This window comes from Rhamphochromis longiceps, linkage group LG17 (assembly GCF_057381845.1).
Source record: "Rhamphochromis longiceps isolate RC_006_pf linkage group LG17, R_longiceps_female_GT1.1, whole genome shotgun sequence".
NCBI classification, from domain to species: Eukaryota; Metazoa; Chordata; class Actinopteri; order Cichliformes; family Cichlidae; genus Rhamphochromis; species Rhamphochromis longiceps.
The window spans coordinates 6,352,973-6,378,592 of record NC_140573.1 but is presented as its reverse complement, the minus strand read 5'-3'; the positions used below and the strand labels follow the sequence as shown (position 1 = coordinate 6,378,592).

At 43.8% G+C, this 25,620-nt stretch overlaps 2 protein-coding genes and 1 long non-coding RNA gene across 3 annotated transcripts in view; all 3 read left to right on the top strand.

Moving 5' to 3' along the window:
* Positions 1–285: 285 nt before the first annotated feature.
* slc38a2 (solute carrier family 38 member 2) lies at positions 286–11,154 on the top strand. Its single transcript, XM_085386305.1, has 16 exons — positions 286–636; positions 1,854–1,958; positions 2,077–2,155; positions 2,255–2,370; positions 3,967–4,040; positions 4,132–4,224; positions 4,554–4,629; positions 5,988–6,070; positions 6,265–6,323; positions 6,638–6,790; positions 6,888–6,967; positions 7,089–7,189; positions 8,450–8,574; positions 8,674–8,818; positions 8,912–9,009; positions 9,400–11,154. Exons 2-16 carry the CDS (start codon positions 1,861–1,863, stop codon positions 9,499–9,501), a joined length of 1,482 nt encoding a protein of 493 aa, XP_085242431.1. The 5' UTR covers positions 286–636; positions 1,854–1,860; the 3' UTR covers positions 9,502–11,154.
* Positions 11,155–15,112: 3,958 nt separating this feature from the next.
* Positions 15,113–21,678, top strand: LOC146649178 (uncharacterized). The gene is made up of 6 exons (XM_085387564.1): positions 15,113–15,207; positions 15,561–15,631; positions 18,204–18,262; positions 18,583–18,726; positions 18,839–18,912; positions 19,033–21,678. Exon 6 carries the CDS (start codon positions 20,218–20,220, stop codon positions 21,676–21,678), a length of 1,461 nt encoding a protein of 486 aa, XP_085243690.1. The 5' UTR covers positions 15,113–15,207; positions 15,561–15,631; positions 18,204–18,262; positions 18,583–18,726; positions 18,839–18,912; positions 19,033–20,217.
* Positions 21,679–24,009: 2,331 nt separating this feature from the next.
* The window catches only part of LOC146649175 (uncharacterized), a 47,692-nt gene continuing 46,081 nt past the window's right edge, over positions 24,010–25,620 (top strand). Inside the window, exon 1 of the long non-coding RNA XR_014908071.1 lies at positions 24,010–24,576. This is a non-coding gene — a long non-coding RNA (uncharacterized LOC146649175). The remainder of the gene's footprint in view (positions 24,577–25,620) is intronic.

Here is a 25,620-nt window from a genome sequence, read left to right as displayed (position 1 = left end):
CGAGGCTGCCGGACACTGGCGCCACCGGGCCCTCTGACCACCACCAGTAGGCAACGGGTGAAGTGTCTTGCCCAAGGACACAACGACCAAGGCTGTCCAAGCCGGGGCTCGAACCGGCAACCTTCCGATTACAAGGCGAACTCCCAACTCTTGAGCCACGATCGCCCCAAGTCAATCTGTTTGTACACAAACCACGTCACCGTGCGTAAAAGGTCTCCACCCTCTTCCTCCCTCTTTGCTGGTTTGGGCTGATGCAATGTGGCATCTATAAAAGGAAGAGCCCTCGCCCCTTTTTTCTAGCAGAACTGGGTTTTCTCTCCGAGCGCGCCGCATTTCTTGGACTTTGATTCAAATAGTCAATACATCGAAATTCTTTTCGCGTTTTTGCTTCGGTTTATTTATCTTTTTGCTCCTTGGCCTGTTTCTGTTTATGCTTTTTAAAGTCAGATCTGGTCTACTAGTAGGTCCATTCATTCATTCATTCAAAATTTCAGTCTTTATAAATATATATACATATATATATTAAAAAAAACCATAGTCTTCTCAAGGATCAGCTGATTTTTATAAAGAAATCGTCTGGACGTTTTTTTCTTCTTACTGAAAGGATCTTCAGGCATCCTAAGACATCTTCAAAAGGTAAGAATGTCGACATTCTCGTTTACCGTCAGAGGGAAAATTGGCGGATGTGGGCGGAACAGTATTTGAAATTTAAAAAAATCAAATCTTTACAAGTTTTAACACACTGCACAGTTTCTGATTGCACATTATTACAGCATTTTATGTCTTTACCTTTTTATTTTTAATGCGAGGTATTTTTCTTTAATTAAAAATCGTCTGTTATCGGGTGTTAAAAGCTAATCAGTGTGAAACAGAATGATTTCCTGTCACAGTACACAGTACATGTGCAGATCTCTCACTAAAGACTCATAACATGTCATTGTCTGAGAATCCCGAGGCGTTTTCTCTTATTAGGTCAGCCCTGATCCAAATAAATGAATAATGGAGTGTCCGCTTGACAGTGATGCTGCAGTGCTGGGCATGTATTAGGACACGGGCTTTTTACTGCCACACAGATCACAAAACACACACAGTGCGAAATGAAAGACATAGAAAAGTGTCTCTTGTGTGTAATCTGAAAAGGCTCTAAAGATAACCCTGCGCCTGAGCCACGGCCGCTGCGCAAAATGGGAGAGCCATGCCCATAAAGGGACAACACGTGTCATTGTTTCCAGTGGAGCCGGTCGGGTCATGGGAATAATGGCATTAAATGGCTCTGACCATTTAATGCCATTGTGGCTCTGTTTGGATCTTCATGTGCGTAAAAGTCATCCAAGAAGGTTATTTTACTATATGCCCGATTTAGACAGCTATGTCTGATTGTCACCTCGTTTTTGTTTCATTGGCAGTTTCTAAAATGGGATGTTTCAAGAAAAAGGAAAGTGAAAAGTCCAGATTTTAAGACGATTTTTGAGGGGGAAATGTGCGCAAAGTGTCACATTTGTCCGCGTGTACTGCGGCTTTTTTCTTTTGTATGTGTGTGTGTGCCATTCAGTATCTATGGAAGAGTTGGGGTGATGCCGGTCTGGTATTTTTCCACTGCCGGTGCGTCACCCCTCCTCCCTCCTCTCTTCTTCCTCATCTGACTCCGCCGTAGCTAAAGCATTGTCACGTGGTCTCAGATTCCTGAGTAACGCTGCGGTGGAGCCACTATAATATTGATTATTCTCAAGGCAGCGTGAACGCGCACAGCTAGAAATGGGGGGAAAAGACTGAGGAACTGACGCAGTATACAGAAATATAAGAAATACAGTTAATTAACAGTTAAAACAACTTTTTTTATTTATTTTTTTTAGCTTTAAAATGCCCGAGATGAGAGATTTCAACAATGTTCCAGAAGATGACAGCAGCAGCTCAAACAGCAGTGAATACCCATGCCCAAAGAAGGTGCCACTGGATGGGTAAGGCTCACTTTACACACACTATAGTGAAAAATATATACTTAAGAACTGAAAACTGCACATGGTATAAACCACACTTCACAAAAATAACTCTTGATTCTTCTCTTTTCTTTTAAAGCCAATACCCCGATTTTGACGCAGAGTGCCAAAACTTCCTCCCTGAACACACGGGCAAGAAGAAGTATGCTACTGAATCTGTAAGAGCTTCTCTTTTTCCTCCAGCACATTTATCTTTCTCCTTTAACCAGTGATGTGATGTCTCATCTTGTCCTAACCGTCCTGCGTCTTTTCCACAGCACCAGGGTAGTGCCTCCTTTGGCATGTCCGTCTTCAACCTGGGCAACGCCATCATGGGCAGTGGCATCCTGGGTCTGTCCTTTGCCATGGCCAACACTGGCATCGCCCTGTTTGTGTAAGCATCTATTACTTACGTCTGTCCAATGCAAAGAGGCAAAAGGAAACAAACAAAGAAACTCCTTAAGCTAACACCAGAGTCAAGAGGTTAAGATGTAAAGAAAACCAAATAAGCATGACTCAAAACTGGTGTGTTTTTATTTCATAATCCGCATTCGGCTCAGATGAGCACGGGCAGGTATGGCTTTGTCTGTTGCATTGGTGTGACAGCTTGTGATGTATAGCATCTCATTGAATCATTGAATCTCTGCACGACGACTTTTCGCCGCCAGCAGAGTGTTTATCTGTCCTTTATGCAACTGCTCGACCCTGAGAGTCAGGGTTGAAAGTTTACAATTGTTCAAATGTTGTTCAGCTGAAGTACCAGCAATCTTGAGATTTTTTTTAAAGTGCATCTCATTGTGAGTGATAGTGCCCCCTGCTGGTTATTCAGCACATTATTTGTGTGTGTGGAAACACTGAAGCCACCTTGCATCAGCCGCGTGCTGCATTTCTTAATTTTTTCTTTTTAGCCCTCCGTTTCTCACTCACGCTGGCAGCATCTGCTGGAACTTTTCACAATCAGTCTGTCAGCAACCAATTGAAAGAAATCAGATTATTGGGTCCAAATAAAAAATCTAATATTTTTTTGAGTCCACTCGCAGTATTCGACATCTCTGGGAGTCAGAAACAAAAGGGAGTGGCAGGAAAAGCAGCTAAGTCGAGGTAATCCTGCTGCTCCACGCACGAATTACGTAAATGGAGAGATAATGTACGCTTGCAGGAGATCATGAATGGAGCTGCAGCTGGCCAGTCTGATCCCTGCATCTGCAGGAAGCTGGGGATTACAAACACCTGATGGCTCCTACCCAGCTGACAAACCTTGCTACCTGCGCCTTATGTCTCTGTGTTTATATGCTGAAGTACTGTCTGGTGCTAGTAAAGCAGATCAAGCCTTTGCAAACTAAGATGAGACAGAATAAGGACGTCATAGACAGACGAGCAGCCGCTAAAGCAGCTGGACACACAGCTGAACATTGCGTTTATCAAAGACAAGTCTCAGAAGGCCAAGAGATTTACTTTCATCTGAACTATTAATAACGCCGAGTGTACAGTGCTGCCTCTGCAGCATCCCAGGGGCAGGGAAACCTTTCGTCCTTTGGATTCCTGCTGATGCTGCTTGTGACTCAAAGAACTTAGAGTTCTGGGTTTGTTTTTGACAAGGCAGATTGCAAACTTGCACACGCTCAGGTCTCGAAGGAAACACTAAAGGTACTGACACTTTGCTCTTGGAGCAGAAATCATCCTAACGGCAAATTCTCCCAAAACACACAAGATCTGAGCCATCACAAGAGAGAAGGGATGTGAGACATGATCAGTAGACCCTGCACAGCAATATGTGACCTTCACGTCAGCCAAATGTCAATGTGTTTGTTCACCAGTCAGGAAAATACATTTGTCATTCAACTGGCCTTCAAAGGCCCATGTTCAGCACTTCAGCCTTGATCAGAACATTTCATCATTGATTTTTCTGCTTTTCTTTTTTTTAAATCTCCTAATTATATCAAGGTCGCAGGTAAACATACAGCTAAAGCTCTCCCTTGTCTGTTTACAGGATTCTTCTTGCGTCTGTCGCCATCTTCTCCTTGTATTCTGTGCACTTGTTGCTGAAGACGGCCAATGAAGGGGGTAAGTCTATCAGACAAACATCCCCAAATGCCAAGTGTGTATTTTGTTAAAAATACTTTTGTTCTAAATCCACAATTCTTTGTGTCTTTAGGCGCACTGGTGTACGAGCAGTTGGGTTACAAAGCCTTCGGGACACCGGGGAAATTCGCAGCCTCCCTCTCCATCACCATGCAGAACATTGGAGGTAAGAAAAATGAATGTTACGTAACTGTAATAGATCCAACATGTGCTCACTCAGAAAGCTAAAACACTGCTCCTCTGTGTCTGCAATGAGAGCATGGAGGGGGGAAGGCACGGGGGGAAACCTTGGTTGATGGAAACCAGCTTGTTTTGTTTGTTTTTGTAGCTTCCAGTAAAACCTTGAGTCATTTTACAAGCATCTGGGCCCCTTGCCAAATATTAGAGATCATTATTTTTATGGCAGAGTTTCCTCCTTTTCTTTTTTCTCCCTCAGTTTTACAGGAAAATGTGCTAACTGGTGTTGTTGTTGTTTTTCTGTTTTTTCCCCAACAGCCATGTCGAGCTACCTCTACATCGTGAAATACGAGCTGCCCACTGTTATAAAAGCTTTCACAGGAGCCAACGACGAGTGAGTGACTTTGATATTTTAGCAGCTTCCACACACAAACGCAGGTCTGGAAAAGTTAGAAATGACTGCATGTCTGTGCGCACCGCTCCAACAGACACAGCGCCTCAAACTGGCCGACATGACCTCTTTAAATGCACCGTGTGGTGTTTTCTTGTAAACAAACATAAGCTGTGTTTACATGAAGAGGGGAAAGTCATACAAACACTGCTGGATGGCTCCACTAGCAGCTAAACGCTCTGCTTGGTGGCTCTGAATTTTCAAGCTTTATAGTAATACTAGCCATTTCTTTCTTTTTCATGTTTCACTGCTTTATTTCACCTAACACAGGAAACACTGCTGAAACTGGCGCATTACTTATATGAATATTTTTAACAAATCAAATAATGAACCTGGAGGTTGTAGACTTATTTCCAAGAAATCCAAGGATAAATCAGTCAAGCTGGCCTCTGTCCAAGGAACATCTGATTCGATTTTGGTGGTGGTTCAGGTCAGACCACCAGACCATTTGTCGTGCAGCCAAAGATGTAGACTAAATGTCAATACAGCATGGTTTACTCGCCCCAATAGGAATGTTTGCTGGTTGCACTAGGACTACAAAAGGGAGGTGTTGGTGAAAAAAATAAATTCCTAGAAGGAATGAAAGAGAACCGGAATGCCCGAAAGAAGCACTCGAGGTGGACATGTTAAGCAAAATGGCTGCCAGTTGTTTTTCAAGTGCTGAGTGTCGGGGAAGGTGAAGCAGCGGCTTTGTCGCTCTGCTTGGAGCACAAGCTGTGTAGGAGGACTGTCTGGCTGTTTTTAAATGGACGGACAGTGTTCTGTCTTTCTGAGCGGCTCTTTCAAAGAGCCCTTTTAGAAAATGCAGCTGGTGCCGCACAGAGATGGAGCGCGGGATGATCTCACCGCCACCCGGCTTCGAGTTTAAAAAATTGATGTAGTTCGCTCTCCTCTGTGCCGCTTTGTTACATCTATTTTTGTAAGCTATGCAGTCATGCTTGCGGAGGCCAGTTCTTGTCAGCTAGTGTGCAGAGGCTGAGAGGTTTGATCAGCCCTAAAAGCTGCAGAGGATTTCACAGGAAAGTAGATTCAGCGTGCTGCTTTCGGCATCACGTAGCTAATTAAATTACTTGTGGTCCTGGTTCATCAGTTTGTAATAAGATCAAAGCTTCTTAATATGCAAGATATACACAAGAAAGATGATAAAACTAACAAACAATTCAAACTCATTGACAGTAGATTTCACAGTAGAACACTGCAAAACAACCTGTGTTGCCCCTTTAACACAGCTACAGAAATCTTTACCTATTCATTGGTGATCTCCATTAGCTAACACTGACATGCTCTGTCTTGTATTTCAGTCAATGGTACGTCAACGGTGACTACCTGGTGTTGCTGGTTAGTGTTGGCATTATCCTGCCCCTGTCGCTGCTAAAGAACTTAGGTAAGGAAAGTGTGTGTGTGTGTGTGTTTTGTGGGTGGGTGCTGCGAGTCAGATGCATTTCTGAACAGGGTTGGGTTCAAAGTCAGTGACGCACTTGCACACGTGCAAGATTTCAAAAGCTTTAAAATCTTAATAGCGTAGCGTGACGTGATACAGGAGGGCATCGCTAATGATTGTGTTTTTCACTCTTTCAGGTTACCTTGGTTACACAAGTGGTCTGTCACTGCTGTGCATGGTCTTTTTTCTGATTGTGGTGAGTATGACACACCTTTCCTCATTCCTCATGTTAGCGTATCACCGCATATCCTTTACACACATCCTTTGGCCTGTTCTTGTTTTGCCAATTGAGTTTCAGTCTTCCAGTGAAATCCCTTCCTCCTACACAACAGAGCGGGATTCCTTTGTTTTAAAAAATGTAGTCAAATGAATTCATTTAATAGTGGAACAGGACAGCACAACAACAGTCAAGTCTTTGTTTCTGATCATGCCGTAAATGTGGTTTTAATGAACCTTTGCTTCTTTACAATAAGGAGCTAAAATGGGAAATTTGCTCTCTGCTCCTTCAAGGTGATCATCAAAAAGTTCCAGATCCCATGCCCTCTCCCTGATATTCACGATGACAACTTGACTCATTCGTTGAACATCTCACACAGCTCACACAGCGACAATACTTCTGACGAGGACACCTGCAAGCCAAAATACTTTATTGTCAACTCACAGGTAAAGACTTAGAACATCTGTAGAATTGAAATAAACCATAATGAAATCATTTCTACTTTTTAGACGTTAGTTTAATGAATTTTATTTACCTCCCTAGACTGTTTATGCTGTCCCTATTATTACCTTCGCCTTTGTGTGCCACCCCGCCATCCTGCCCATGTACGACGAGCTCAAAGAGTGAGTATACACTGCCGTCTTTTTAAATTTCCCTGACATATAAAACACAATTTACAACTTTTTTACAGTCATTTTTGTCTGCTGTCTAAATAAAACATGTCTTCAACTCTCTGCTGAACAGCCGTTCCCGCAAGAAGATGCAGAATGTCGCCAATGTTTCTTTCCTGGCTATGTTCATCATGTACCTGCTGGCTGCCCTTTTTGGATACCTGACTTTTAACCGTAAGTCAAGAAAGTAAAAATGTAAATATGTACACAAATTTTTTACGTGGGGAAAAAATGTAACTAAATTTAGTTTCTTGACGCAGTTAATGTCAACACACACCTATACCAGTTCACAAGAAGTTATACAAAATGTTAAATGGGCTCTGTCATCTAAGGTTAAGCGAGAAACTTTCAGGAACAGTAGTTATGCAAGACTGTGAAAAAACCCACCTGATGCCACTGAGCAGTGTGCTAGCATGTTTGTGTTCCCGTGCGTCATGACAAAAACAACTGATAGACCACCAAGAAATGTTCCTGGAACTTACCAGCAGTTATACAAGAGAGTGATAGTGAAAACTGTGACAGTGTGGCGTGCCCCCCCCCCACCAGTTTGTAGTCGGGATGAGTCGACATTGCGAAATTATATTTGTTTTACCTACTTAAATACTCCTAAAACAACATAGAAGTCGCCAAAGAATTTAGGTGGTTTGTGGCCGTAAAACTCTTGCTTAAATATACATCTAACAAAAAAATGCTTTTTTAGTTCTAGTAAAACACTTATTTTACATTAAAATATCATAACAGGGTGTTAAAAATGAAACAAAATGTTTTTTGTTGCTGTGCATGCTAATGTCAACCTGCAAACCTTTGTAAAACCACAAGGCTTAGCAAACCATTGTTTCAGTTAGCTTAGCTTAAATTTAAATGCGGAAAATTTAAAAAATCTGAATAAGCACACAGCTTAAGGCAAAGGAAAATGTAAAAACTAGACCCCAAAAAACAGAGTCAAAACATGTTTGCTTTTTTCATTAGCTGGTTAGCTTAGCTCGATCCAGAGACGTCTCTGAAGCGCTAGCATTCTTCTCATTATTATTTTACTATTTATGTAGTACAGATTCTTAAAAATATAAATAGCGTGTAGCCAAATTACTATACTAAGATAAGCTAATTAGCAGCTACTCCCACCTTTACACTGATTGCAAAGATATGAAAGAAATTTAGCTTGTCATGAAGCAAATTTTTATGCTATTAATCCTAATGGCACATATACACATATAAATATGGGTGATATAATATATAAGGTTTTACTTACTTTGCGTTTATAGAACTTCATAATAAAAATCTTTGACTAACAATGCAAATTTAAATTTTTTCTAAAATTTAATTTATAAAATGGTATCAGGTTCTAACCATTAGTTATCCATGTACAGTCCTCTAGATGAGTAGATGACTTTAACCCTGACTTAAGTGGAGGACATCTGTTGTCTTTGTCTATAGAGCACGTGGGAGATGAGCTGCTGCATACCTACACCAAAGTGTACAAGTTTGATGTGCTCCTGTTGATTGTCCGTCTGGCCGTGCTGACCGCCGTCACCCTTACTGTCCCTGTTGTCCTCTTCCCTGTAAGTTTGAAAAAAAATGTCACAGAGATTCTAAAATATGAATTACTACAAATAATCGGTCATGTGGAATAACCTCCCTGTGTCTTTCTCATTGTGCAGATTCGTACCACTGTCAACCACCTCCTGTGCCCTTCTAAGGAATTCAGCTGGGTTCGCCACACTGCCATCACTGTGTTCTTGCTGGCTGGCACAAATGCCCTGGTTATTTTCGTTCCCACCATCAGGGACATCTTTGGCTTTATAGGTATGTGTCTGCATACAAGATACTGTAATAACATCTTAGCAACAGTAAAAGAAAGGATTGTGACTAAAATGTCAAATGTCTTTACTCTGTCAGGAGCTTCTGCTGCTGCCATGCTCATCTTCATCCTGCCTTCAGCTTTCTACATCAGACTGGTCAAGAAAGAGTCCATGAAGTCTAGGCAAAAGATCGGGGTAAGATGGAGTTCGATGAAATGAACAGTTTTGGAACTTTACACTTATTTGTTTCCTTGCCAAGAATTCGACATGGTTGTAGCTGCAGTAATTAGCCCTTTAGTTTAACTTCATATTAAGCAAACACTTGAATTAACTCTGTTCAAAACCACAATTCTTATGTTTGATTGTTTTTTTCTTTTTCTTTAATTCTCATATTTTTAACTAAAGGATAACACAAATAGTGCAACAAATGGGCTTTATCTTCTGCATTGCTAAGCTAAAGTAAGATAATTAGCTTTATACTGAACCGAAGACAACAAATTACACATTTGTTGAACTGTGAAAGGTTTCATTTAACTTGGTGTGAATGAACACATTAGCTAACTGTGATCTTATTTTGCTCTCTAGGCATTAGTCTTCCTCGTTCTCGGTATCGTGGTCATGCTTGGCAGCATGACCCTCATCATCCTGGACTGGATCAAGAACGCCACAAGCGACAGCGGACACTAAACCTCCAGCTCTCCTGCTGTTTGCTGCTGGCTCTTCGACATCCTTGTAACCAACATCAAACCTATTGTAAACCAAGAAAAACACAAGAACTCGCTTCATGTTCAGCATTGACTCGCTGAGCGACGGACCATGCCATTCCAAGAGAATGTATCTGAACTTTGTACAGTATGCTGTGATAGACCACAACGTCAGCGTTTTACTTTTTTTGTTTGTTTCTGTTTTTATTGCAACTTTTTTCATTGTCATTTTTGCTCATTTTTATTCTTCGTGTTTTGATAGTTTGAGGTATGGGGCTTTGTTTTGCTTTTATTTTTGAATAGTTACTAAAGGTACAGCTGAAAACAAAATTCTTTTAACGTGCCTCACGCCACAGAAGAAATAGTCATAGAGTTCAAAATAGAGCTTATGCTCAGGTACGCTGCAACTGTCCTCTGAGCTCAGCAACAATAGATCCTGCTGACAAAACAAAAGAAAAACCTTGTGAATTTTCCAAATCCTGACAAGTGGGAACAGACTTAGTTACGTTCTTTACAACAGTTTTTCTTTTTTTTAACTTTGCCAAAACTGTGTTTGTAAAGCATAATTATATAGTGAAAAGCACTTAAAATCAGCACACTTGTCAGTTTTCACAGGCAAGGCCTAACACAGCCTATTTCAGTATTTGTACCAAGCCTCTGCAACCTTGTTAACAGTGTCAGCTTTCCTTGTAAAACTGTGCGTCACTCAACAGAACCTGCCCTTTCAAACCCAGCACTGGGCGCTGCAGAGGTTCTTGCGTGAGGTCTCTCCTGAAACTGTATTTAGTCTTTATAACCTGCTGAAGGTCTGCGCAGCGACGACACTACTGCTTTGAGAAGGCCTGCGAGCCTCCCGGTTCCACTTCCCCCACTCAGGGGTTGTGGGAAACTTGAAATTTTTTCTTTATGGGAGAATACTTTGAATTTTGACCACATGCCGTGGTTATAAGATACCTGTTAAACTTGCAAAAAAAAAACAACCTAAGAAACAACTAAAAACAGGTTGCACTCTTGAACACCTTCAACCAAACAATAACGAACAAGAGAGCTCGACGCGGATTCCTTCCCACCGAGTGGAGAGCCCGTCGTAGATGGCACACTGTGCTTCCAACATTCACACGTCACCGAAATGTTGTCATCTATTTATGGAAGACCGTGAAATCAATGTAATTTAAAATATTTTACTATATTTATATAATATTGTACGTGTACATGTATATGTGTGTATATATATATATATATCTATTGAGTTCACCTGTAAATATGCTTTTTTTTTTTTGTACAATGTTGTATTGGAGCTGTAAAACAAAACAAATCCCAAGGTGGTTAATACCAAATTTGTTTCAGTGCATCGGAGCTTCAGCGGTTCTTCTCCGTTAAGACTGACTGAAATTCTCGTTTAGGAACTGTGTGAAAGCCCCGTTGTTGAGCGGTATCAGTCTTCTTTTCCTTTTTGGCCCCTGAACACAAACACAGCAAAATGTTGTTTCTGCACATCTCCGCTTGAGAGTACGTCAACCAACTCTTGACCTCAGGAGCAAAGAGGGCTTTGCCCATCAGTGTTACACTGTTGTTTCAATGAAACACTATGTATATCCTGTAATTACTGTCCAAATAAATCAAAGACAAATGGTAACTTGAGCTGTGTGCACTCTTTCTTGTCCTCTGTTGGACTGTTTTTTGTTTGTTTGTTTGTTTGTTTTTGGGGGGGGGGGGGGGGGGATGTGGAAGAACTACTATGTTTAGTTTTTTTTATGTCCAAAACTCCTATGCACTGTGCTAAAGAGAGAGACCAAGTTCAGCTTAGATAGACCCAGGCCATATTTTGCTGTAATACCATTTTGTACCATGAGATGGTGCAGCAGGTCAATGTAAACTTTTTTATCAATGAAAATACATTTTTATTTACAACAACAGTGTGAGAAAAGGAAAAGCTTCATGAGGGAAAAGAGCAGCTAAAAAAATTAAAAACATCTGTCAAAATAAACACTGCCGGTGTCACCCCTCCTCTCTCTTCTTCCTCATCTGACTCCGCCGTAGCTAAAGCATGGTCACGTGGTCTCAGATTCCTGAGTAGTGACCCATCACTTCCCTTACCTGTGGCACCTGGATGTCTCTAAACCACATACATACACATACAAATATTTAAACTCCTCCAATTGGAGGAGTTTAAATATCTCGGGGTCTTGTTCACGAGTGATGGAAGAAGGGAGCGGGAGATCGACAGACGGATTGGTGCAGCGGCTGCAGTGATGCAGACGCTGTACCGGTCTGTTGTGGTGAAGAGAGAGCTGAGTGTAAAAGCAAAGCTCTCAATTTACCGGTCGATCTATGCCCCTACCCTCACCTATGGTCACGAGCTGTGGGTAGTGACCCAAAGAACAAGATTGCGAATACAAGCGGCGGAAATGGGTTTCCTCTGAAAGGTGGCTGGCCTCTCCTTTAGAGATAGGGTGAGAAGCTCGGCCATTCGGGAGGGGCTCAGATGCTCCACATCGAAAGGAGTCAGTTGAGGTGGTTCGGACATCTGACAAGGATGCCTCCTGGGCGCCTCCTGGGTGAGGTGTTCCGGGCATGTCCCACCGGGAGGAGGCCCCGGGGCAGACCCAGGACACGCTGGAGAGATTATATCTCTCGGCTGGCCTGGGAAAGCCTTGGTGTTCCCCCGGATAAGCTGGAGGAGGTGGCTGGGGAGAGGGAGGTCTGGGCCTCTCTGCTTGGGCTGCTGCCCCCACGACCCGGCCCCGGATAAGCGGAAGAAAATGGATGGATGGATGGATGGATGGATGGATGGATGGATGGATGGATATTTACTATATGCAATAATGAATTTCTATACATTTTACATCAGATGACCACTTTGGTTGTAAGATTCAGATAATTATTTATTAAAAGCTAGACATTTAAAATGAAAATAAGAAAGAAAAGTATTTCTTTGTGCCCCCCTTTCCCTGTTAATGCCCTACCTGGCCCCCTGGCAAAACTTTGCTAGACTCGCCCCTGCACAGTTATCAGCCGCCAGCTACGTTAAAAAAGGATCCTGGTGTTATTTCTCAGAAACAGGTCATAACTTCCCTTCAACTCATTCATGTCACCTAAAAGGTAAACCTGTTCCTCCATCACCTGTTCAGCTCTGATGATTCAGTAAGGACATCTCCTGGTTTCATCTTCATGTTTCCCTCTCACCACATATCCAAACCGACATCATGACCAGCAGCTTTTACAGCTGTGGCTCCAGCAAACATCAGCTGATACTAGAAAGTAATATTAAATAAATTCTAACAACAGCTGATCAAGCTTAAACATGCTGCTGTTGTTTAGCGCGACCTCCACCTGTTTCCTCTTTCTGGCGCAAAGGGGACGATAAACAAACAAGAGAGAAAAGCCGATCAGCTGATCATTGATCAATTTCATGATTGAAATAGCAACAGGAGAAGGAGGGGGAGAAAATGAGAGAAGAAGAGGCAGCTGTGCAGCATAAAGACGCAGAAAAACTCCAGCTTTGCGTCTTTTTTTTCATTCTAGCTGAAGTATGGGACAAATTGCGTTCCTTTTCACCTCAATACAGAACTTTAAAGTTCAACCTCATCGGCTGTAATTGGTCCAGCCTAGAGTCGATCATGACCAATTAGCCAATCCACGCCTTTAAATGTTTATACCATTACAAAAAACAAACAGACAAACAAACAAAAAGACATCAGCCCATAAAAACAAAAAATCACCGTTGGGCATACCAGCTCTATGCTGAGAGCCAGGGTTAAAAGTTTACAATTGTTCAAATTTTGCTCAGCTGAAGTACCAGCAGTCTTGTTTGCCTGATATTTTTTTTAAAAATGCATCTCATTGTGAGTGAGAGTGCCCCCTGCTAGGTATTCAGCACATTATCGTCAGTCTGCTCACTTGTGTAGAAAGACTGAAGCCATCTTGCATCAGCCAGGTGCTTTTTAGCCCTCTGTTTCTTACTCACACTGGCAGCATCTGCTGGAATTGATCACAATCAGCTTGTCAGGAACCAACTGTAGAGAAATCAGATTATTGGGTCAAAAAATATTTATATATATATTTTTGAGAGTCTACTCGCAGTACTTGAGATCTCTGGGAGTCACCCAAATGGTGTCCCTTCAGAGACACAAGGGGGAAAGCAGCTAAATTGAGGTAATCCTGCTGCGCCAGGCATGAGTTACGTAAATGGAGAGATAATGTACACTCGCAGGAGATCGTGAATGAAGCGGCGCTCCAGCTGACCAATCTGATCCCTGCATCTGCAGGAAGCTGGGGATTACATATGCCTAATGGCTCCTACATAACTGACAAAGCTGGCTATTTGCTCCTTGTTTTGTGTTTATATACTGAAGTGCTGGCTGGTACTATTGATGGTCCAATAATCAGACAATTGACATTAGAATTCCACCTTTAATGGTCGCCTTCCTTTTTACAACAAGTGGAAAGTCCCCACATAAAACTTCCGCCCCCCCTTTCCCGCCTGTGCATAGCCAGTAGGTAGATTACATACATCTTAACAATCTCCCCTTTTTCTTTAAGAAAATGAGACAAGAGACTAGCACTAGGGCTGGGTATCGTCACTGATTTCTAGAATCGATTCGATTCCGATTCACAAGTTCCTGAATCAATTTGATCCACGATTCGATTCAATTTGATTTGAATCTGGGAAATTTTGCCTCAGACAGTCAGAAATATTATAATTCAGATCAGTATATTTACATATTTTTGTATCTATAAAAAGGAAGCTGACACTTGCAAGACTTTATCAAAGGTGTGAGCATCACAGCAGATGCCTTTGTGTCAAAGTAGCTGAAGATAAAACACAGAAAAACATGAAGGTGATTTTCCTGGCCTGGATTTTATAAAAATATTCTGCAGTAGATCAAAAACGAAAGAAAATCATTAATCAACTTATGAACATTACCTCTGAAGTTACAGCGGTTTTATTAGAGACACGCTAAGCGTTTTGCATTTTGTATAATTTTAAAAAGTTTAAATTTGTTCAGAAGCCTATTGAACGGCAGAAATTAGGTTTTCTTTTCGGAAGTAAGTAAAAGGGAAAAAAAACATCGGCCGACAGCGCTGTAAATAACTGTAGTGTTGTGCGTAACAAGCAAGTGAATAATGCAGAAAACAGATTTCAGAGATAGACGGGAAACTGTTCTTGAAGTACACCGAGAAAGAGAGAGAGAGAGAGAGTGAAGTGATTTTATTGTGGTGGAAGCAAAACAGCAAAAATCAGAGGGAGTCCTTGACGATGTTTATGTGAAGCTTAGTTTGGATCTTCATTTGCTGCTGGTTCGGTCAATATTGTTTGGAGAGAGTGTGGTGGGGCGTGGTCTGCGGTGCCGTGCAGGGAGGGCGGACGCACCTGCACGGCATCCATAATCATGCCCGCTGGGTTAAAACACGGGGACTCAGAGCACTCCCTTTTCCATTTACAGGATTCTCCTTAAGTTTTTCACCATCTTCTCGTTGTATTCTGTGCACTTGTTGCTGAAGATAGCCAATGAATTAGATAAGTTTAACAGGCAAACATCCCCAAATGCTTGTTAGTGTATTTTTTTTAATCCACAATTCTTTGTGTATTTAGGTGTACTGGATTACGAGCAGTTGTGTTACAAAGTCTTTGGGAGACTGGGAAAATTCACAGCCTCCCTCTTCATCATCATGAGGTATATTGGAGGTAAGAAAAATGAATGTTACATGACTGTAATAGATCCAACATGTGCTCACTCAGAAAGCCAAATCACTGCTCCTCTGTGTCTGCAATGAGCGCATGGAGGGGGGAGGCACAGGGGGAAACCTTGGTTGATGGAAAGCAGCTTGTGTTTTTTGGAAGCAGCTTCCAGTAAAACCTTGAGTCATTTTACAACATGTCGTGATTCTTTTCTTTGGAACATCTGGGCCCCTTGCCAAATATTAGAGATCGCTATTTTTATGGCAGTTTCCTCCTTTTCTTTTCTCTCCCTCAGTTTTACAGGAAAATGTGCTAACTGCTGTTGTTGTTGTTGTTTTGCTTTTTTTCCCCCTCAACAGTTATGTCGAGCTACCTCTACATCATACGAACTACCCACCGTTATAAAAGCATTCACAGGAGCCAATGTCAAGTGAGTAACTTAAATATTTTAGCAACTTCCACACAATTTCTTTCTTGTTCATGTTTCACTGTTTTATTTCACCTACCACAAGAAACACTGCTGATACTGGCATATTACTTAAATAAATACTATTACCAAATCTAATTTGATGGACCTGGAGGTTGTACACTTATTTCCAAGATATCCGAGGACAAATCAGTCAGGTTGGCCTCTGTCCAAGGAACATCTGATTTGATTTTGGTAGTGGTTCAGATCAGAGCACCAGACCATTTGTTGTGCAGCCAAAGATGTAAACAAAATGTCAATACGGCATAGTTTACTCGCCCTAAAAGGAATGTTTCCTGGTTGCACTAAGACTAAGGTGTTGGTGAAAAACAAAAATTCCTAGAAGGAATGAAAGAGACCAGGAACACCTGAGAGAAGCACTTGAGGTGGACATGTTAAGCAAAATGGCTGCCAGTTGTTTTTCAAGTGCTGAGGGAAGGTGAAATAGGCATTTGTCGCTCTGCTTGGAGCACAGGCGGGATGTGTAGGAGGACTGTCTGGCTGTTTTTAAAGGACGGAGGGTGTTCCATCTCTCTGAGTGGCTCTTTCAGAGGGCCCTTTTAGGGAATCAGTCAGAGTCAGAGACACTTTATTTATCCCCAATGGGCAGTTAAGATAGATGATACTATGCCAATCACACATACAATACACAAACATCATATTGGGGAGACAGGTCAGGCTAGGTAGCCCTGGCTGCTTGACCACATGAGCAGCGACCCCAGTCGAAACAATGGAAAATGCACAACATGAGGAAAGACAAGAAAAAAGAACTCCCCCCAGACTGAGCCACACAGGGAGATCAGTTTGAGAACAGAAAAAAACACCTCAGCACATGAATCATCACATCTCACAACATAGAAGGCATAAGCTTCGAAGCATAAGCTTTGGAGTGGGGTTGTGGGGTGAGTGTAGGTCTGTGTCAGTGTACATGCATATGTGTGCGTGTGTGTTCCGTGTTCAGCCGAGAGAAAGTGTCCCTTCACCAAAAAGTGTCCCTTCACCCGGCTGGGCAAAAGTCAACAATCTTCAGTCGACGCAGGTAACCTTGAATGAGGAGGAAGAAAGTCACAACACAGTCTTGTTATCTAAGGAGAATATTTTGTTATTCCCGTCAGCTTTTGCCTTGAGCATCCAGCTGGCGCCAGGGGGGCCTTATGAGATGAAAATGGTAGTTGTTTTGGTTAGTGACAAACAAAATGCTCTCAATTTTACAGTTGATGTAGCCGGTGTTAAACAGGACTAAAAGCTGTAGAGGATCTGAGAGGAGTCTGATGAGAAAGTGGATTCAGTGTGCGGTTTTCTGTGTCACAGAACTAATTAGTTTACTTGTAGTCCTGGTTCATCAGTTTATGATGAGATCAAAGCTACTTCATATGCAAGATACACCTGAGAAAGATGATAAGACTAACAGAACATTCTAACTCTAACTAATTCATAGTAGATTTCACAGTATAACACTGCAAAACAACCTAACATGGTGTGTTGCCCCTTTAACACAGCTACAGAAATCTTTACCTACATGATGATTCATTGGTGATCTCTGTCAACTAACACTGACATGCTCTGTCCTGTATTTCAGACAATGGTACATCATGGTGACTACCTGGTGTTGCTGGTTAGTCTTTGCATTATCCTGCCCCTGACACTGCGCAGGGACTTAGGTAAGGAAAGTTGCGATCTTGTTCTTTCGTGACCATAGGGTGAGGGTAGGGACATAAATTGACCGGTAAATTGAGAATTTTGCTTGTACACTCAGCTCTCTCCTCAACATGACAGACTGGTACACCGTCTGCATCATTGCAGCCAGAGCACCAATCCACTTTCGATCTCCTGCTTCCTTCTCCTGGTACTCGTCCCTAATCTGGAGTGGGCACACCACAGCCACGACCATGGCCTCAGATTTGGAGGTGCTGATTCTCATTCGCACTTCTTCACACTTGGCTGCAAACCATTCCAGTGCGAGCTGGAGGCCATCACCGGACAAAGCCAACAAAACCACATCATCCACAAAAAGCAGAGATGAGATTCTGAGCCCACCCAAGTAAAGCCTTCCGCAACTTGGCTATGCCTAGAAATTCTGTCCATAAAAATTACGAACAGAATCAGTGACAAAGAGCAGCCTTGGCAGAGCCCATCACCCACAAGTAACGAGTCCGACTTATTGCTGGCTATGCGGACCACTCTTGCAACGGTTGTATAAGGATTGAATGGCCCAGAGCAATGGGCCAAACACCCCATACACCCCATATGTCCACAAAACACATGTAGACTGGTTGGGCAAACCTCAAGTATTTTGAGAGGATACAGAGCTGGTCCAGTGTCCCTCTTTTGGGCTGTGCCCGCCAGGGGCCCATGGACTAAGGCCAGTCTGGTGGCCGTGATATTCCGAAAACATATAAACAATACATAAAAGAAAAGAAATTCCCTTTACACACACTAGCACACATGCAAGATTTCAAAACCTTTAAAACTTTAATAGCTTAGAGTGACGTGATACAGGGGGGCATCGCTATTAATTGTGTTTTTCCTCTTTCAGGTTGCCTTGGTTACACAAGTGGTCTGCCACTGCTATGCATGGTCTTTTTTCTGATTGTGGTGAGTGACACACCTTTCCTCATTCCTCATGCTACCATATCATCCTTTACGCAAATCTTTGGCAAATGCCTGTTCTTGGTTTGCCAGTTGAGTTTGAGTCAGAACATATTTCAGTCTTCCAGTGAAATCTCTTCCTGCTACACAAAAGAGCAGGATTCCTTTTTTTTTTTTCTAAAAATGTAGTCAAATGAATTAATTTAATAGTGGAACAGGACAGCACAACAACGGTCAAGTCTTTGTTTCTGATCATGCTGTAAATAAACCTTTGCACCTTCACAATAAGGAGCTAAAATGGGAAATTTGCTCTCCGCTCCTTCAAGGTGATCATCAAAAAGTTCCAGATCCCATGCCCTCTCCCTGATATTCACAATGACAACTCGACTCATTCGTTGAACAGCTCACACAGCGACAATACTTCTGACGAGGACACCTGCAGGCCAAAATACTTTGTCATCAATTCACAGGTAAAAGCCTTCAAAACTTAGAACATCTGTAGAACTGAAATAAACCGTAAGGGAATCATTTCTAGTGTTTGGATGTCAGTTATGATTTTTTTTTTTTTTTTGATCTCCCTAGAATGTTTATGCTGTCCCTATTATTGCCTTTGTGTGCCACCCTGATATCCTGCCCATTTACAACAAGCTCAAAGAGTGAGTATACGCTGCCATTTATTTAAATTTCTCTGACAAAAAAAACACACTTTTGAATTTTTTACAGTCATTTTTGTCTGCTGTCTAAATAAAACATGTCTTCAACTCTCTGCTGAACAGCCGTTCCCGCAAGAAGATGCAGAATGTCGCCAATGTTTCTTTCCTGGCTATGTTCATCATGTACCTGCTGGCTGCCCTTTTTCGATACCTGACTTTTAACCGTAAGTCAAGACAGTAAAAATGTAAATATGTACACTAAATTTTTATGTGTGAAAAAATGTAACTAAATTTAGTTTCTTGACGCAGTTAATGTCAACACACACCTATACCAGTTCACAAGAAGTTATACGAAATGTTAAATGGGCTCTGTTCTCTAGGTCGTCTAAGGTTTCAAGCCCAGTAATTATGCAAGAACCAATGTTGGGCAAGTTACTTTAAAAAAGTAATTAATTATAGTTACTAGTTACTACTTCAAAAAAGTAACTGATTAGTAACTGAGTTACAATATTCTAAAAGTAATTAATTAGTTGAAAAGTAACTATTGCGTAACTTAAAAAAAAAAAAAAAAAAAAGTCTAACCCTCTGGGGTCCAGGGTATAATTGTCCATTTTTTCACAACTTTTGATTTTACCTCTACATTTTACCTTTAAAAACTATTTACTTTGCCTTGGTTGGTATCATTCTTTTCAGCACAACTTCACGTGTCTGAATTTACAGTTATGTTTTCATTTTGACAGACTGTATTAACACAATTGATCTAAAATCAGACAAAAAACATAAAATCTGTCATGGTCCTGCGACCATGACTCAGTGACTTTATGTTTATGTACTTATTGTTATTACTTTATTATTCATGGCTGTTTTGGGATGGTTTGTGTTTGGGATTTTAGACACTGGGTTCTGGGTTTGTGCTCCCTCTGTTGGTCCCTGGTGTTAGTGTTCCCCTGTCTCGTCAGGTTAATCAGGTCCAGCTGTTTCCCCCATCTGTGTGTGATTTCCCAGTGTCTCTTTGTGTATTTATACCGTGTGATTTCCTCTGCTCCTCGTTGCGTCGTCTGTGTTCCTACCTGGTGTAATCCTCTGCGTGTTCTCCCTGCTGTTCTCCCTTCATGTTCAGGTTTGCCACTCCTCTGTGTAGTTTATCCCAGTTTAGTTTCGTCCTTAGTTCTGTTTGCCATCTCCACTTTGTGTTTGTTATTAACAATAAATCACCCTCACATCTGAATAAGTGCTGCGCTTTGAGTCCTCCTTCCACTCTCCACACGGCCGCTGCCCCGGACCGTGACAGTACGACGCGACCACAACATGGACCCAGCAGCGCTTAACCCGTCCAGGGAGCTACGGGAAAATCTAACCGATGCCACACAGGAGCTGATCGACCTGTGGCTGGAAAGCCCGGGTGGCACGTCCCAGCGCGCTATAGAGAGGCGGCTACAGCGTCTGGTGACCGGTCTCCCATGGCTTCTGGGCTCGCTTTGTTCGTGGGAGCGGGAGTTCCTCCTTTTGGACCTCGGACTTCACCCCCCGTCTGCTTTTACTTTCGAGCAGCCCGAGGCGGTGAGCGAGCGACATGTTCTGGCTTCCCCAGTTTCCGGGACTTTGTTTTCTGGGGCTATTCAGAGCGGGATGGGAGACTGTTCGGATCGCTTACCCACCTTCGTGGTAACGGACCCTTCGCAAGTGGGCGTGTACAGACCCTCTGCAAGACTAACAGACTGTGTCTCTGCCACCCCTTCTGAGCCAGGACTTTATCGCCATTCTCCGGCTCAGTTCAGTGCTCGGCCACAAGCTCCCCAGTCAGTAGCTCAGCCGTTAGCCTCCCTGGGGGCGCAATTGCCTGTTCTGCCGCCGCTCCAGTTAGCCACTCAGCCACCACCATCACCGCTAGCATCGCTACAACCCACGGTTCCGGTAATAGCTGAATCACAGTTTTCACACTGTTTTTCCACCGCTGTTTCTAGGCAGGGAGGTGAACTGTTACATTACGGACCTGTTCCTCAACAGCTGGCAACATTAGTGACTGTTACTCACTCCGGGGCTTCCCCAGAGGCGGGGTTGCTGCCCTCAGCTTACTCTGGACCCCTGGTGGCCAAGATGCCAGCTGTGAACTGCACCGGGCTGTCACTGCCTGAGCAGGGTCAGTGCTCTGCGCAGCTGCAGCCCTCCTTATGTGTGCCAGAGGCCCACGTGCCTACTGGTTTTGTTTCACATGTGCCGGAGGCCCGCGTGCCTACTGGTCTTGTTTCGTGTGTGCCGGGGGCTGCGGTGCCCACTGGTTCTGCGGCTGTTTTCGCTGGGGGGCCCGAGGAGCCTGTCCAGCCTCCTGTTTCGCCTGCTGGGGGGCCCGAGGAGCCCGTCCAGCCTCCTGCTTCACTAGCTGGGGGGCCCGAGGAGCCCGTCCAGCCTCATGCCACACCTGCTGCCACGTCGGCTGGGGGGCCCGAGGATCCCGTCCGGCCACCTGTGGCTGCTTCTCCACCTGTGGCTGCAGCGCCGCCTCCTGCAGTACCATCACCTGCAGCGCTACCACCTGCTACTGCCACGCCTCAGCCTGACACTTCAGCCTCGCCTGATTCTGGTCCAGCTTCATCCTCACCTGGCCCAGCTTCAGCTACAGCTTCATCCACGCCTGGCCCGGCTTCATCCACGCCTGGCCCGGCTTCATCCACGCCTGGTCCGGCTTCATCCTTTGCTTCAGCCTCGCCTGATTCTGGTCCAGCTTCATCCACGCCTGGCCCGGTTTCATCCACGCCTGGCCCGGCTTAATCCTCGCCTGATTCTGGTCCAGCTTCATCCTCGCCTGATTCTGGTCCAGCTTCATCCTCGCCTGATTCTGGTCCAGCTTCATCCTCGCCTGGCCCAGCTTCAGCTGCAGCGTCAGCTTCGCCTGGCCCAGCTTCAGCTGCAGCTTCTTCATCGCCTGGCCCGGTTTCATCTTCGCCTGGCCCGGTTTCATCTTCGCCTGGTCCGGCCTTCGTGTCTGCATCATCATCTCCGCCTGCTGCGGTCCCGGCTTCCGTGCCCTCAGCCTCGCCTGGCCCAGCCTCGTTTGGGTCTGGAGCTAAACGGCCGTTTTCTGGACCGCTGGCTAGGCTACTGGCCGAGCGCCGTCGCCTGACTGGCCGCCGTTGCCTTCCGCACGGCCGGCCCCCGGACCACCATCGCCTGACTGGCCGCCGCTGCCTTCCGCACGGCCGGCCTCCTGAACTCTTTACGCGCCGCCGTTGCCTTCCGCACGGCCGGCCTCCTGAACTCTTTACGCGCCGCCGCTGCCTTCTTCGTGGACGGCCTCCTGAACTGTGCTTTGGACTCTGCTCCCCTGTGGGTTTTGTGTTCATCTTTGTTTTGGGACTCTGGGGCCTCCGTCCGTGGTCGTGGTCCGGTCCCTCCGTCCTGGGCCCCCTGCCGCCCGCCCGGATCTGGTGGTGTGTTTCTGTGGCTGTCGGGGGCCAGCCCTTGAGGGGGGGGGTACTGTCATGGTCCTGCGACCATGACTCAGTGACTTTATGTTTATGTACTTATTGTTATTACTTTATTATTCATGGCTGTTTTGGGATGGTTTGTGTTTGGGATTTTAGACACTGGGTTCTGGGTTTGTGCTCCCTCTGTTGGTCCCTGGTGTTAGTGTTCCCCTGTCTCGTCAGGTTAATCAGGTCCAGCTGTTTCCCCCATCTGTGTGTGATTTCCCAGTGTCTCTTTGTGTATTTATACCGTGTGATTTCCTCTGCTCCTCGTCGCGTCGTCTGTGTTCCTACCTGGTGTAATCCTCTGCGTGTTCTCCCTGCTGTTCTCCCTTCATGTTCAGGTTTGCCACTCCTCTGTGTAGTTATCCCAGTTTAGTTTCGTCCTTAGTTCTGTTTGCCATCTCCACTTTGTGTTTGTTATTAACAATAAATCACCCTCACATCTGAATAAGTGCTGCGCTTTGAGTCCTCCTTCCACTCTCCACACGGCCGCTGCCCCGGACCGTGACAAAATCCGAGTAGAAAGTTATATTTTTTTACTGTAACAACCACAAACAAGTTTACTGAATCTTATTTCATAACTTTAAATGCAAATATAAATGGTCAATTTTAAAATCATATGCACAAGTTTTGCAAACAACAAAGTTATTTGCAGCCATTTACCTTTTACCCTTTTTTTTAATAACCATTTCAAACCATTTATATAACAATCAGGTGTTCTGCATTCAATAAGATGCCACACAAATTATTTGTGCCACTCCAAAAAAATAATTTCTGTCCACTATAAAGGAGAACATCACAGCCTGATACCTGCAGGTCTGACAGCAGCAGGTGTATCACTCCTTTTTCTACCTGGAGACAGCAGTCGCCTCATTGTTCTGACACACAAAACTATACACAACACTACACACTAACTACACACTCCAAACACGCTAAACGTCACAAATCTCTCACATCTCAAAACTCGCTCTCTCTTTTTCTGCTGTCTCTCTCGCTCTCTCTCCTAAAAACTTCCCCCTCTTCCTAAACAACCAAATGTCATGTTGCCATATCAGTTTTTGATTGGTCGACATGGTACATTTTTCCACCAACACGAACGGGCTGTTTTTTGTTTTTGCTCATAAGCAGAGAGTACTTGCTAGCGCTGTCCTTTGACAGTAAACGTGATGAAACTATTGAGGAAAAACCGCGTATATATTGTTTATCATGACTCTGGTTTTACGAGGCCTATCAACACAATTTAAAAACTGGTATATGTCACCTTGCTGCTTTGTCATCTTGAAGTGGTCATGTGATTGGCTTACCACGACTACTTCCTCAGTCAAACAGCAGCACTCATGCGATTGTTTTGCCCCCCTGAGCTCCAGGTGTTGTGCCAAAAAGTGATCGTGATTGCCGTCCGCGGACACGCGACCGCACTGCCTTTTCTTGTTAGTAACAGTAACGGCGTTGTAACAATAGAAATAGTAATTAGATTACTGGTTACTGAAAAAAGTTACGCCGTTACTTGTAATGCCGTTATTCCCATCACTGGAAAAAACCCACCTGATGCCACGGAGTAGTGTGCTAGCATGTTTGTGTTCCCGCACATCATGACAAAATCAACACAACAAAAACATGGCGGTGCGCTAGGTCTCAGCGGCTACAACAGGTCCAAACTATGGTGCTATTATTTATTTTTATAAAGTTCTATTTAAATTCTGGTTTAATGTAAAGTTGTAATGTGTGTTGGAACTACAGGCAAACACGTCTATAACTGCCAGCAACTTTTAGAGTTAAGAAAACGCTAGCAAACTCAACTAGATGGAGACACACTGGAAAAACTGTGCTGCTGCGGCATTTTGTGAGCTTTGAACAGACGGTTTATGGCCCCATCGTGTCTCAGCATCTGCCCGGAAGTCTGTCAAAAACCGTGTGCAAGGATGTGAAAGCGCAGTAAGCAAGCCGGGATCCATGCTAGGATAAAAGCTAACCGTAGACAACCAGCGCTTCCATCTCTTCTGCTCTCCAATGTGTGCTCCATAGAAAATAAACTGGACTGTTTAAGGCTACTTCTAAACTCCTGGAAAGAAATAGGACACCACTGTGTTCTTATTTGTACTGAAACATGGCTACACGGAGGCACGCGGACTCGCAGACTGCCCTATTCAGCTAGATGAGCTAGCCAGCTACCGTGCCGACAGAGACCCCTTATTCTTTGGTAAGACACGCGGTGGCGGACTGTTTACTGACATCAAAAACAGCTGGTGTAGAAATGCAGTGATTGTTTCAGTGCATTGTTCAGAACTTGTGGAGGTCTTGGCAGTCAGATGCCCAAGAGTGTTCACTGTGGTGATCATCATTGCTGTTTACATCCCACCTAGTGCTAGCATTAATGATAAAGCTAGTGGAGCACTCAGTGAACACTACAAGATTATCAGTGATGTGCAAACAGTCCACCCTGACAGCTTCTTCATCGTCACTGGGAATTTTAATAAGTTTGCACTTAAATCAGTTCTACCCGAATTTCATCAAAACATTGACCTTGCAACAAGAGATGACAACATGTTAGACCTTGTTTACAGAAATGGACGATCTGATTTCCTCGTGTCAGCATTGTTCCCACATCATCATAATTAATGTTGTTCCAGGTTCAACATTGCAAGTGACCAATCACCTTCTTGTGACGTCATTCCTTTGCGACTTCGAAATACCCGCCTTCGATTATTTCGAAATACAAGTGAAGAAGCGAAAAACCGCCGCCTGTCCGCCGAATTTGAAGTCAATTCGCCTGTCCGCTGAATTTGAAGTCAATTTAGGATACTTTCCTTTAATAAACGGTAAGCATTATACATATGTTCCTCACTTGGCTTGCTGTTTGTTTGCTAGCGATAGGCTACTTGACGACAGCATTAGCTAACCAGTGTTCTCTAGACCAGCGTTCCCAACTTTTTGGGTGTTTCGTGGCCCGGGGGTTGGGTCAGGCAAAATTGCAGTAGCTTCCCTGATCATTTTACAAACATAAGTGAAGAGAATCTGGACTAAAAGGCCTAGACTTATGGTTGTGTGCTGAATCTATGAATCAAACTATCACCTGGAAACATAATTAACTGGTCCATAGCTGTGAAACTGGACATGAGTTCTTGATTCTATGGAGATTAACAGTAATCCAGAAATTTACAAATTTGTCCCTGGGACATCGCGTAAATGTTGTCCCTGGGACATCGCGTAAATGTTGTCCCTGGGACATCGCGTAAATGTTGTC